Source organism: Pteropus vampyrus, unplaced genomic scaffold (assembly GCF_000151845.1).
Source record: "Pteropus vampyrus isolate Shadow unplaced genomic scaffold, Pvam_2.0 Scaffold303, whole genome shotgun sequence".
In the NCBI taxonomy this organism is placed as follows: domain Eukaryota; kingdom Metazoa; phylum Chordata; class Mammalia; order Chiroptera; family Pteropodidae; genus Pteropus; species Pteropus vampyrus.
In genome coordinates, this window is record NW_011889084.1 from 702,879 (window position 1) to 714,653 (window position 11,775).

The window sequence follows — 11,775 nt, forward strand, 5'->3', positions numbered from 1 at the left end:
GGTTGCCTTTTCATTGCCAAGTTCCAACATGACTGTAATCAAGCCTTTAGATATGACTTCTATTGTACAGGAAAAACATAGATAAGGGAACCAATCCAATGTGGAACACTCTGCAAGACAGCTGGCCTGGACTCTTCAAAAAGTCATTCTTGTGAGGAAAGGTGGGTGTGGAGTGGAAAGCTTCTGGAATAAGCGAATAAAGAGACAACTAAATGCTACATGTGAACCTCCGTCAGAACCCGATTTGAACAAGTTGAACAAACTTTGGGGCTGAATGGGCAACTTTGTTGCCATGGAATGTTGTTAGTTTACTTTGATTTACAATAGACTTGTACTTGTTTATGTAGAGAAAGAATTTCACAATGCCCACCACACCCTTCCACATGGTTTGGAAGGAAAATAAAGCACACTCAGATATATTCCTACATAAAATGACAAAGCGAATGTTAACAATGACTAGATCCAGGTGATGGGAGTACAGGGGATCATTATACCCTTCTTTAACTATAAGATCTGACCTCAGTGCCACTCCTCTCACTCTCTCTCATCCACTCTGCCCCAGCCACTGGCTTTCCTCTCAGGGCCTTTGTACTTGCTTATTCCCTCTCTACTTCATACACACACTCTTCCCCCAAACATCTTATGGCTTATTCTTCCAACTCCTGGAAACAACTTACTCGATTTTACCATCTCAGTGACATCTTCCCTGGCCACTTTATGTAAAGCCACAAGCCCTCTCAGCAATACCTATCACACATCCCTGTTTATCTCTTTCCAATGTCAATGTCTTCCAATCAGAGACCACCTGGAACACTCCTGGAGTCAAACGAAGTTGGATTTGTTAACTCACTGCCACGGAGGAGACTACCCACCATGGGAGACCATGGGCATCTAAGTTAGAGGCTTAAGACTAGAGTTAGGTGATGTAGGCTCAAAGAAGCAGGGCTTTGCTCTGGATTGGATGCTGCCAAGAGATTGGAGTAATCCTATGATTGCGCTGTTTAATAATTCTTATCTAGAAGAAGAGAAGAGCAAATGGAGGCTGGAGCTGCTATTGGCAAAAAAAGTAGCAGTCCTTCGTATTAGCCAGGATGGGATGTTTGTTTATTCTTGTGATCTGGACAATTCATGTTTTCTCTATTTGGATAGTGTTTTTTTGTGCTGAGCATCACAGTCACAGGTGTCCATGTCTGATGTCCATGTTCTAATGATTTTGTTCAACAAGAGAACACAAGCTTTGCAGCGAGAGCCCAGGCATCAAGGGCTGCTTTTCTCCTTTTCACTGGTGTGCTTACCTGCTGCGGTCATTCTGGACTGCATACCTTCCTCACCAGAACATCAGCTCCAGAGAGCAGGTGTTTCTGTCAGTTTGTCCTCTGCTATGTCCCCAGCTGTTAGAGATGGCCTGGCATAGGATAAGTGGCCAAATGTAATCCATGAAGAATGAATGGAGTTTCGAGGGGCTCTCACAAGCCTACCCAAGGCTGCTCCTGCTGTTTGCCTGACTTTAAGATCTAGGAGTTTTCAGCTTTGCAGAGACATTCTGTCCCAAGGAGGTGTTCTACATGGGTCCACTTTCACCACGGAGGACTCTGACCCAGAGGACTCATGCCTAAGAGTGTGGGGTGTGTGGTGTGGTCCCATGTACTTAACTGTCCTGGAGCTGAAATGTCCTACATTTTCAAGATAATTCAGCTAAACAAAGAAAACAACATTAAAATGTTAGTGATGACTGGTGAGATATGCGATTTTTGTTCTCTTCCATAAGAGTCTGTAGACTTCCTCGAAAGATCTATAAGAAGCATGCATTGTTTTTATGAACAGAGAGAGTGGCTTTTAGGAAGACTTTGAGAATCGGATGCTAACTGGTCCCCTCCAGAGCTGGAGGTGAGGACCCCAGTGGCCCCAGACTTCTGGATGGGGAGAGAATAACACAACGCCATGTGAGTGTTCAGGCATAATTGGGGTTATTACATATATGTTCATAATTTATTGAAGAGTCTTAGGAAATGGCTAGAGGGTTGTCTCTGGAGGTGAGGAGGTGAGAAGAGAAATTTGTTTTTTAAGCTGTTCTTTGCCAGGATTGCTATTACAATTAACACATTTAATCTGTCAATTAAAATTTTAAAACATTTAAATACATGCACAAAACACCTGTTAAAGAAAATGTAGAAAGAAAAGCACAAATGTGGAGATTGTGTGCAGGTGAGTGTGTGTGTAAAGAACCACATTACAGAAATATACCAAGTCCATTTGATCAGTGAAAATGAACAAATAGATTCTAATCATCATGTGCGAAAATTCTCAACCTCAACAATGAATAAAAACAGGTGCCCTCAACACGTTACCACAAACAAATAAAAATCATAACACTGAATGTTGGCCAGCCCGGGGAGAAACTGGTTCACATTGCAGACAGGGCTCTCAGTCGAGGAGCAGAGCTGGGTGCTCCCTCTGAGGTGGCTTGGGAGGTGGCTGTGGGGGTAAGTGTGACAGGAGGAGCTCTGTGGTCTCCCCACCAGACCTAAGCCTAGGCTCTGGGATTGTTCTGCAAGTCCCCTCTGCCAGGAGTCCCCACACTCCCGGCTCCAACATAAAGACAGGACAGGCTCTGGGGCAGCCCATGGCTCAGCTCTCACTTTATGGTCTTAATGGTTTTCATAACATGTGCTCAATGTGGAAGCCCAGTGAAAAATGTGCAAAAAAAGAACAAACAAGAAAAACCCTAACCTTCATCACTTAGGGATAATTGTTATCAGTTTTATACAGTTCCGTCCAGCCTGTTCTTCTATTTAAAAAACATTGTTATATTGTATGTTCTGTTTTTTCCCCCTTATTAAAAAAATCTTACATTAAAAAAAAAAGACGTGCTTATGAGGAAATGTTTATTATAATTAAAATTTGTAAATCAAGTTATATGTGTTTAACTTAAAATACATGCATAAAAATGCAAGAACACATACTAAATAAAAGGAATATATTAAGTGCATTGGCATGGTTGCCTTATGGGGGAGAGGGGGGAAGGGAATAGGTTGATAGGATAAAGAGATACAAATAGAGCAGGAGGGGGTTTTGTACAGGCTGGGATGAGACTGTGGCAGTAGAGTTGTAGTTTGGTATCACTCCAGGCTTTTCATGAAGAGTCCAGCTTCCTCCCGGCTTGGGTACCCAGCTTGGAGAGTCCCCTCAACCAAGCTGCTGGGGGACTTGGCCTGTGGGTGGGGGAGAACCACAGACAGAACTTCATCCAGGTGAGAGGAGACTAAACAGCAAAGTTGGGAAAGGGTCTGAAGCCAAGACTGCCACTCATTCCCTGTGACACCTGGCCTCAGTTTCCCTCTATGAGCCTCAGTTTACTCATCTGTAAACTGGAGCTCACAGGTGGTTTTACAGAGGCTGAAGAATGGAGCATGCACCTGTGAGGGCCTCCTTCCATCGCAAGAACAGGGAGGGCAGAGATAATCATTACAGAGGCAAGCCTCAGGGTCAGGTTGACATGTAGACCCTCAGCCCAAGCCTGGGCCCCAATCTCCCTGGAACTTGGTCTCTGGCTGTGGCCCAGGGAGGGAGGCCAGAGTGATAGCCCCTCACTGCACCTGTCCCTTCAGGCTCTGACTGACCATTGTCACTGGATCTGATAAGAGATCCCACCCCTCTAGCCCCTTCCTCTCTTCTGACCAATGTGCACAGCCTGGCCCCCACACCAGTTCTGTGTATATAAGGGGACCCTGGGGGCTGAACACCATGGAGGCCAGTCCCAAGCTCACCCAGCTCCAGTTCGGCCATCAGCATGTCTCTGATCAAGTCTGAGAGGACCATCATCATGTCCATGTGGGGCAAGATCTCCACACAGGCAGATGCCATCGGCACTGAGGCCCTGGAGAGGTGAGTGCCAGACAGGCTGGGATGGGGCCAGGTAGGTGACAACGTGGGGTTACTGAGGACAGGGGACAATGAGGAGAGGATAGCGAGGTGGGGTGAGTTAGGACAGGGGACAGTAAGAAGTGGTCAGCGAAGAGGAGACAGTGACAATAGGGGGTAGTGAGTTGGGGAAGATGAATTGCACAGACATCTGACTGACCCTGAGGCCTGAGCAGGGCCTCCCTGAGCTCAGGCTCTCTGAGGCCTGAGCAGGGACAGGCCCAGGTTCCCACACTGAGGGCATGGACAGTTTCTTCCAAGGCCCGAAGTGTCTTCTGAGGCCGTCAGGTTGCTACCAGCACTGATATCAGGGTCTCTGATCCTGGGGAAACCTCAGTCAAAAGAAATTTCCCTGAAAAGACCTTCATGGGATACTGCTGAAGAGAGCGTTATTTCTGGCAGGTGAAGTGGGAAGCCAAGTCGAGGGCTGGGAAGGAAGCCCCTGTGGCCAGAGGTGAAAATGCGGCGGGCTCTGGAGAGCTGGCAGTGCAGACCCAGTTTGAAAGCAAAGAGATAAGCCAGGAGTTGCAGCGGCCTGGAATGGGCCAAGGTCCAGTGGTGGGAGACACGTGCGGGGCCTCTAGATGAGAGAGGTGGAGCTTGGAGGGCGCGGGGCGGGGGATGGGGGTGGGGGTGGGGGAGGGGTCTGGAGGGAAGGAAGACCTGCTCAGCTTGCAAGGGCTCTGTGGCAAGATCGAACTCCAGAAGGGCGGGAGGTTCGTTGGGGAGGTGGGCAGGCCTACCTCCTCCGGAGCTCACTCCCCACCACCTCTCCCGCAGGCTCTTCACCGGCTACCCAGAAACCAAGACCTACTTCCCGCACTTTGACCTGCACCCGGGCTCGGCGCAGCTGCGCGTGCACAGCTCCAAGGTGGTGGCCGCCGTGGGCGACGCGGTCAAGAGCATCGACAACATCGCCGGCGCCCTGTTCAAGCTGAGCGAGCTGCACGCCTACGTCTTACGTGGACCCTGTCAACTTCAAGGTGGGCGCGGGGGCGGGGCCCCGGCCGGGTCAGGACGGAGGCGGGGCCGGGCGCAAGACGGGCAGAGTCTTTACCCCCACCCAGGGAGCACCAAGCCCCGCGCTGAGCCGCCCTCCCACCCCTCAGCTCCTGTCCCATTGTCTGCTGGTCACGGTGGCCTCGCACTTCCCCGCCGACTTCAACGCCGACGCCCACGCCGCCTGGGACAAGTTCCTGTCCATCATATCCAACGTCCTGACCGAGAAGTACCGCTGAGCGCAGTCACCGGACCCCGGAGGACAGGCCGCGACCTCTCTTCTACTCCCGAATTCTCCCACAGTTCATCCCGGTACTCCCCAATAAATAGATAAGGATGGAGTGAGCTGGGTCCTGCGTCCTCAGGATTGGGAGACGGAGGGGATAAAGTATGGGATAGAATGGGGGAGACCCGGTTATCACCCCAGGCCTGAAGGCCACTCCAAAAGCGTTTGGAGGGTCCTTGCTCCTGCGAATCCCAGAATCTCAGCCCAGAGGAAGCAGAGCAGCCCCAGGTCCGCCCACGCCGTTTTCTCTGAGTGCGTTCGCTCCTCTCACCCTCTTTCCAAGTCACCCAAAGTTCGTCGCTTCACTCAGCATGTTAGGTGCGGGTAGGGACTCAGGGGTCTTTTCTTTAAAGCCTGATGTCATAGCTCCCGCTATGGGGGGACCCCTGATGCGGCTGCCCTCCCGACCCCTTGGGGAATAGAGAGCTTCCTGCGCGCGCGCGCTCTTCCTATCCCTCCAGTCATTACAGATCCCCCAAAGTCTGCGGCAAATTCACCCACGCGCAGAGGCATGAATCTGTGTCAGTAACCCAAGGACCCCGGAAACCGTGGCCTCCGCGGTGGTAGGGACCTGGGCTGGCGACGTTTGCCCATGCAGGACGAGGGTCTCTGCGTTCCCTTCGCGCTGCTGCAGATAAGATCGGGCGGGGTGCCCGAGGTGGGGTGCAGCTATAAGGAGGCCCAGGCAGCGGGCGCGGCCCCCAGAGCACGCCACGCCAGCGCGATGCTCAACGCTCAGGAGCGCGCCCACATCGAGCAAGTCTGGGACCTGATCGCCGGACACGAGGCGCCCTTCGGGGCGGAGCTGTTGCTCAGGTGGGTAGGGCGGGGTCTCCAGGACCCTAGGGAGGCGGAGACAGGGGGTTGTGGCCTGAGTCCCGATGGGGCAGGCCACACGACGGTTTTCAGGTGTCTGGGAGGTACAGGTGCCAGAGGGATCCCCACACGCCCACCCTCCCCACTGATCTGCTCCCACAGGCTTTTCACCGTGTACCCCAGCACCACGCTCTACTTCAAACACCTGGGCGCCTGCCCTGACGAGGTACACCTGCTAAGCCACGGACAACGCATGTTGGAGGCGGTGGGAGTGGCTGTGCAGCACATGGACAACCTGCGCGCTGCCCTGAGCCCGCTTGCCGACCTGCATGCGCACGTGCTACGAGTGGACCCTACCAACTTCCCAGTGAGGCAGCCCCGGCCACAGGAGGGGTCGCGCACAGCTGGGGGTTGGAGGGTTAGGGATTCTGGGAGAAACTGGAGGAGGCAACCAACCACCCTTTCACCCGCCCCTTCTCCCGCAGCTGCTGATCCAGTGTTTCCAGGTGGTGCTAGCCTCCCACCTGCAGGACGAGTTCACGGTGGAGATGCAGGCGGCGTGGGATAAGTTCCTGACCGGCGTGGCCATAGTGCTGACCGAGAAGTACCGCTGAGCGGGGGCCTAGGTCTGTGCATGTCAATAAACAGGCCTCAAACAGCGAGCCCTTGAGTGTGTGTGGTCTTTGGGTCTTTAGGCTGACGTCATTGTTGCTGGGCAGAGAAGCTCCGGGTCCCACAGGGAGCCTCCTGGAATCTTTGCCGACAAGGAAATGGGAGGGGAGCGGACTCTGAGAACTCTCCAGACTTGCGAAGAGAACGGTTCCTGGGCTGACAATCCGGGGCCTGGGCAGGATGTGGACACAAAGGCTAGAGCAGCATAGTTGCCCTCTTGTGGTGGGGGAAAGTGGTGGCGCAGAGTGGGTGCTTGGATAAGACTTGGGCTTCTAAGACTTGGGCTCCCACCAGCAGCACCAAGCGGTGCCATACCATTGGCAAAGCACATCAGCATTCTCTCCATTCATTCATTCATTCTCCCTCCATCCCCACCTGGCACTGGGAGCTGAGACGTGAATCTCAACATCCTTTGCAGAAAGCCATAGGCACCCAGGCCCAGGGCCAACTTCCTAGACTGAAATCGAACAAAAATTCAGGGTCCAGGGCTCCTTGGACTCTTATCTCTGTTCCTTCCTCTCACATTCCCCACCACCACCACATTCAGCAAACCCTCCCCTGGGCCAAGTTAGCCCCTTCTGCTGAATCTCCTGGGATGGGAGATGGGGGTACAGAGGAACTCCTAAATAGCCACAGTCTAGTAGACTGAGTAGGTTTCCAACTCCATTCACATCACCAAGCTGTGTGATATGAGCCTAACGCATGCATGGGGGGAAAAAAACACAGCCTCGTTGGGTTTTGAAATAATTTGAGATCATAATAAAGGGTAAGTGTCTGGTAGGACCATGTCCGCCCAACCTCCACTCCACACCCCAGCCCCAGTCTCCCTGTCTCAGTCTCTGTGGGTTTTCTGGCAAAGGCTTTCTTCCCACACCATCCCTCAGGCTCTCCCCACACCCCTGAGTTTCTCCCCTCTGCTGCTTGAGGCAAGAACCTTAGCGCTCCACTCCAAATCTTTGCAGACAACGGGATGGGAGGCTGGGAGCAGCCCCTGATGCTCTCCAGACGCAGAATGAGAACAGCTCCTGGGCTGACAGTTCCAAATCTGTGCAGGGAGAGTACGAAACCCATCAGGATAGTGGGCACCTAAGTCTGAGGGGCATGCTGGAGACTAGCCCTGACCTTGGCTAAGCGAGCTCCCCACGAGCTACCAGGAGGCCTGCCCATCACGGGTTGGAGGATTTACCCCATATTATCCTTCAAGTGCAGTTTACATGGACAATTGACAGCTTTCGGTCATGGGTAAAGTCTTGTGCGAAAGCAGCGTGTTTCATTTCAGGAAAAATTGTGCCCTGCTCCCGGACCAGCAAACAGACACCTCAAAGCTTCCCTTGGCCCAGCTACAGAGGGTATGCAGTGGATTTGGGTGGCTCGGAAACGTGTGGGCACCCGGGAACCGCAGGAGCTGCAGTAGAGGGTACCCTAAGAGCCGGATCTCGGCCTGCGCAGGACCCATAGACTGAGGGCTGCGTTGGAAGACAAGCCTGCCCCAACTATTCTGGTCGCAAACCCTTCCCTGCACCTTCTGGAACTGCGCCAGCCAATGAGCGAGGCCTGGATGGGCGTGCCCCTTGAGCCTCAGGCATAAAAGTTCCGCGCACGCCCCGCGCACCACTCTTCTGGTCCTTACACAGACTCAGAAAGAACCCACCATGGTGCTCTCTTCTACCGACAAGAGCAACGTCAAGGCCGCCTGGGATAAGGTCGGCGGCAATGTTGGCGAGTATGGGGCAGAAGCTCTGGAGAGGTGAGGCCCTTTCTCCTGCTCCGACCTCAGGGCTCAACACTAGCCTCGGGGTCTTGCCAGCAACCCCTCGGTGGACTCCGCCAGGGCTGGCGCCCACATCCCCAAGATCTCAGAGTCCGGATCGCGGACCTGCCCCAAGAGGCCTGCCAGCGCCCTCTTTCAAATCAGAGGCTCACGACCCTGCCCTGGAACACCACCCCCACCCAGCTGCTCACCCTCCTCTCCCCGCAGGATGTTCCTGAGCTTCCCCACCACCAAGACCTACTTCCCCCACTTCGACCTGGCCCACGGCTCCTCCCAGGTCAAGGCCCATGGCAAGAAGGTGGGCGACGCCCTGACCAACGCCGTGGGCCACATAGATGACCTGCCTGGCGCCCTGTCCGCTCTGAGCGACCTGCACGCCTACAAGCTGCGTGTGGACCCCGTCAACTTCAAGGTGAGCACGCGGGCCTAGCCCGCAGAGATCTGGGTGGAGGGTGCAGCGGGCCCTTCTCAGCGCCGCAGAGAATCCTGTGGGTTCCAGAAGGTGGAGCGCGGGCGGCGGCGTCGGGACGCGTCCTAATATTACATCTCTCCGCAGCTCCTGAGCCACTGCCTGCTGGTGACTCTGGCCAGTCACCTCCCGTCCGATTTCACCCCTGCTGTCCATGCCTCTCTGGACAAGTTCTTGGCCTCCGTGAGCACCGTGCTGACCTCCAAATACCGTTAAGCTGGAGCCGCGGCGACCCTCGCCCGGGCTGGGGGCCCCTTTGCGCTCCGCGTACCGGCACTTCCTGATCTTTGAATAAAGTCTTAGTGGGCTGCAGCCTGTGTGGCCTGGATTGTCTGTGTCCTCGAATGTGCCAGGGAGGGGTGTGGTTCTCTTTGCCTAGGACCAAGGACCCTTCTCAGTGGGCGAAGAGAAGGAAGAGAAGGGAGGAGGAGGGAGGGGATCTAAGGCTGGCGCTTCCAGTGATGTGCTGAACCGGGAGGTGTCAGACTTCCAAGGGCCCCTCTCTGGGGTGAGAGGTGAGGAGTTATAAGATTGCCACCCTCTTTGAAGTCTCTCTGATCACTGTTAAACTTACTGTCTAGATCAAAATAAAGCAAAACAAATAGACCTCCAAAATAGGCCGCTTCTTGTGCAAAGGCAGGCTCTGGACAATTTCTATGAGATTCCCATCTCCTCCCTACCAGAGAGAAGGTGGGTTAGAACGAGGGTTGCAGTCCCACACACTCTTTCTGGGCCACAGTAACCCTCTTCAGGCAGCACAGTCTGGGAAGCAGAGAGGGGAATGAGCAGTCTGCAGCAGTCAGGGCGCACTGGGAGGAGCACTTTACCAGAGTACCTTGCTCCCTCGTTCTCCATTTCACGAGGCACATTAATAGCTCACTCTGTGTCCAGCCCTGTGTCCCCCAGCTGACCACCTCCTCCCCTACTCGCTCAATTCTGCAGCCAGAATCTCCTGGGACCTCCCAGCGTTTCTACCTGGGTGCTGGAAGCAAAACTCGGGAAAGGCCCCTGTCCCAGGTGCTGAAGCCCTGGACTTCACATTGGAATCCCCACCCAGGTCTGCAGCCATCTGAGGGACACTGTCAGCACTCTGGCCCAGCCCCAATCTCCAGGGCAACATGCAGCGCTGAGCAAAAGTTTGGGGAGGATGGCAGACCTCTTGCTCACCGCTGTTTTTCTGGACATAGGCATCTCTGAACAGCTGTGAGTTGCTTCCCCCAATCCGCCATGCACTCTTCCGCTGACCCACAGTCCAACCCATTTTTATTTAAATGTAGAAATCCACTTATGCTTTCACACACACACACTCTTTTGTGTCGTTCAAAGTAGGGAGAGAGTGTCCCTCTGCCCTGTTCCCCCACTGCACAGAAGCCTAAGCTAATAGTTTGGGAATAAGCCCCCTGCCTCCTATCCTGTGTTGGAGGACACGGCTACATCGACAACTATACCTTTTTCTTGTCAAAAATATCATGTTTCTGAAAAACGTCATTATACCGTACATATTTGTCTGCAACCTGCTCTTCTCATTGAACCATGTCTCTTCTACATCTGTTCTGGCCAGTTCATTCTGTCATCTCATTTTCATACAATGTATTGGTCATTATTATATTTCTATTAATTTCCTGTTGATCTTTGCCAATATTCTCTTAAGCCATTTGTCATACATATAATCTTCCCATATTAGGAATGTAAGCCATTGGCTGAGGTATGTTCTCCAAGTCTTGCCTTAAAAGGGCTCAGGAGGCAGGGGGATTGGAGCAAGATGTGAAAGGAGAGGTTGTCCCGGGCCCGAGGAGTGGGTGTTTGGTTGTTTTAAGTCCCTAGGGTCTTATCCTTTTTGTTCTTCAGAGCCAGGATTGAATCTTCTGAGCCTGTGGACAGAATCAGGAATAGAGTGGAGGTAGGAAAGGAAAGTGGAATGAGTTGGAGGAGGGTCCAGGATAAACAAAATAAGAAGAGCAGACACAGCAGGCAGAACCTAAGAGAGCATTGCTGAGGCTTGTCTGAGCTGCTTTCTTCTCAGTCCAAGTCAGTTTGACTTGGGCAAGTCTTGAGTAATAGTCCTAGGGGAGGGATGAGGACACAGGGGTAGGCTGAAGGAAGCCCATGCAATCCACCCCCCAAAGCAAAGTCTTCTTCCAGGCTCCCAGGAAAGGGCATATCAATGACTTCTCGCTCCCTTTTCTTCTCACCCAGCTCTGATGTTTAACCTCATCAGTAACCTCCTCCACCAACTAGACCAAAGGACTCACTTATCACCAGGAAGGGGACTGCACCAGCTGGATTTCCTGCCCCTTCTCACTGCTCCACCAGAGTGCATCCCTTCCCCCATCCTGCAGGGACTGACCAACCTCTTCACCCTCACATCTCCCTACAGCCATTCTGTATCCACAGAGGCCATCTTTCACCCTGCCCACCCCCCACGAGGCAAGTAGTAGACACCCCCTCCACCCTACTTTATCTAATACTTACTCATCCTCCAGTCTCACCTCCTCAGGAAAGCTCACCATGATCCTCAGACTAACCTTGGTATCCTTGAATGCCTCATCCACCCCCTTCATGCTTCCTTAGAGCCTTTAATGAGGTTTGAGACTATATGTTCTTGTGTGATGATTTGATGACTTTGTCCCAGCTAGGCTGAAATCTCAGCTCTTGTTCATCAGTTGCTATGTTTATCAATTCAACAACTATTAACATAGTGATTCTTGTATCAGGCACAATTTGGGAGATGGGAGAGGGGTATCATTGAGAACTAGGACCACTTGATCAGTGGTGGAGAGGGACAGTCATTCACACAATCACACAGAGATCCTGAATAGGAGAGGCCACCTTGCTGAGTTC

General features: G+C 53.0%; 3 protein-coding genes across 3 annotated transcripts; all 3 read left to right on the plus strand.

Moving 5' to 3' along the window:
* The first annotated feature begins 3,790 nt into the window (after positions 1-3,790).
* On the plus strand, positions 3,791-5,159 carry LOC105303370 (hemoglobin subunit zeta-like). The gene is made up of 3 exons (XM_011376980.1): positions 3,791-3,885; positions 4,702-4,876; positions 5,031-5,159. Exons 1-3 carry the CDS (start codon positions 3,791-3,793, stop codon positions 5,157-5,159), a joined length of 399 nt encoding a protein of 132 aa, XP_011375282.1.
* A 455-nt stretch (positions 5,160-5,614) lies between these two features.
* Positions 5,615-6,663, plus strand: HBM (hemoglobin subunit mu). The gene is made up of 3 exons (XM_011376735.2): positions 5,615-6,022; positions 6,185-6,389; positions 6,508-6,663. Exons 1-3 carry the CDS (start codon positions 5,799-5,801, stop codon positions 6,634-6,636), a joined length of 558 nt encoding a protein of 185 aa, XP_011375037.1. The 5' UTR covers positions 5,615-5,798; the 3' UTR covers positions 6,637-6,663.
* Positions 6,664-8,298: 1,635 nt separating this feature from the next.
* LOC105303243 (hemoglobin subunit alpha) lies at positions 8,299-9,246 on the plus strand. Its single transcript, XM_011376734.2, has 3 exons — positions 8,299-8,441; positions 8,673-8,877; positions 9,022-9,246. Exons 1-3 carry the CDS (start codon positions 8,347-8,349, stop codon positions 9,148-9,150), a joined length of 429 nt encoding a protein of 142 aa, XP_011375036.1. The 5' UTR covers positions 8,299-8,346; the 3' UTR covers positions 9,151-9,246.
* Positions 9,247-11,775: the final 2,529 nt, after the last annotated feature.

Bases quoted from the DNA above. Each gene is read 5' to 3' on its own strand.
- LOC105303370 (XM_011376980.1), top strand. From the start codon at position 3,791: ATGTCTCTGATCAAGTCTGAGAGGACCATCATCATGTCCATGTGGGGC. The intron at 3,886-4,701 runs GTGAGTGCCAGA...CCTCTCCCGCAG, and splicing joins GGCACTGAGGCCCTGGAGAG to GCTCTTCACCGGCTACCCAG. The intron at 4,877-5,030 runs GTCTTACGTGGA...CCCACCCCTCAG, and splicing joins TGAGCGAGCTGCACGCCTAC to CTCCTGTCCCATTGTCTGCT.
- HBM (XM_011376735.2), top strand. From the start codon at position 5,799: ATGCAGGACGAGGGTCTCTGCGTTCCCTTCGCGCTGCTGCAGATAAGA. The intron at 6,023-6,184 runs GTGGGTAGGGCG...CTGCTCCCACAG, and splicing joins GGGGCGGAGCTGTTGCTCAG to GCTTTTCACCGTGTACCCCA. The intron at 6,390-6,507 runs GTGAGGCAGCCC...CTTCTCCCGCAG, and splicing joins TGGACCCTACCAACTTCCCA to CTGCTGATCCAGTGTTTCCA.
- LOC105303243 (XM_011376734.2), top strand. From the start codon at position 8,347: ATGGTGCTCTCTTCTACCGACAAGAGCAACGTCAAGGCCGCCTGGGAT. The intron at 8,442-8,672 runs GTGAGGCCCTTT...CTCTCCCCGCAG, and splicing joins GGGGCAGAAGCTCTGGAGAG to GATGTTCCTGAGCTTCCCCA. The intron at 8,878-9,021 runs GTGAGCACGCGG...ATCTCTCCGCAG, and splicing joins TGGACCCCGTCAACTTCAAG to CTCCTGAGCCACTGCCTGCT.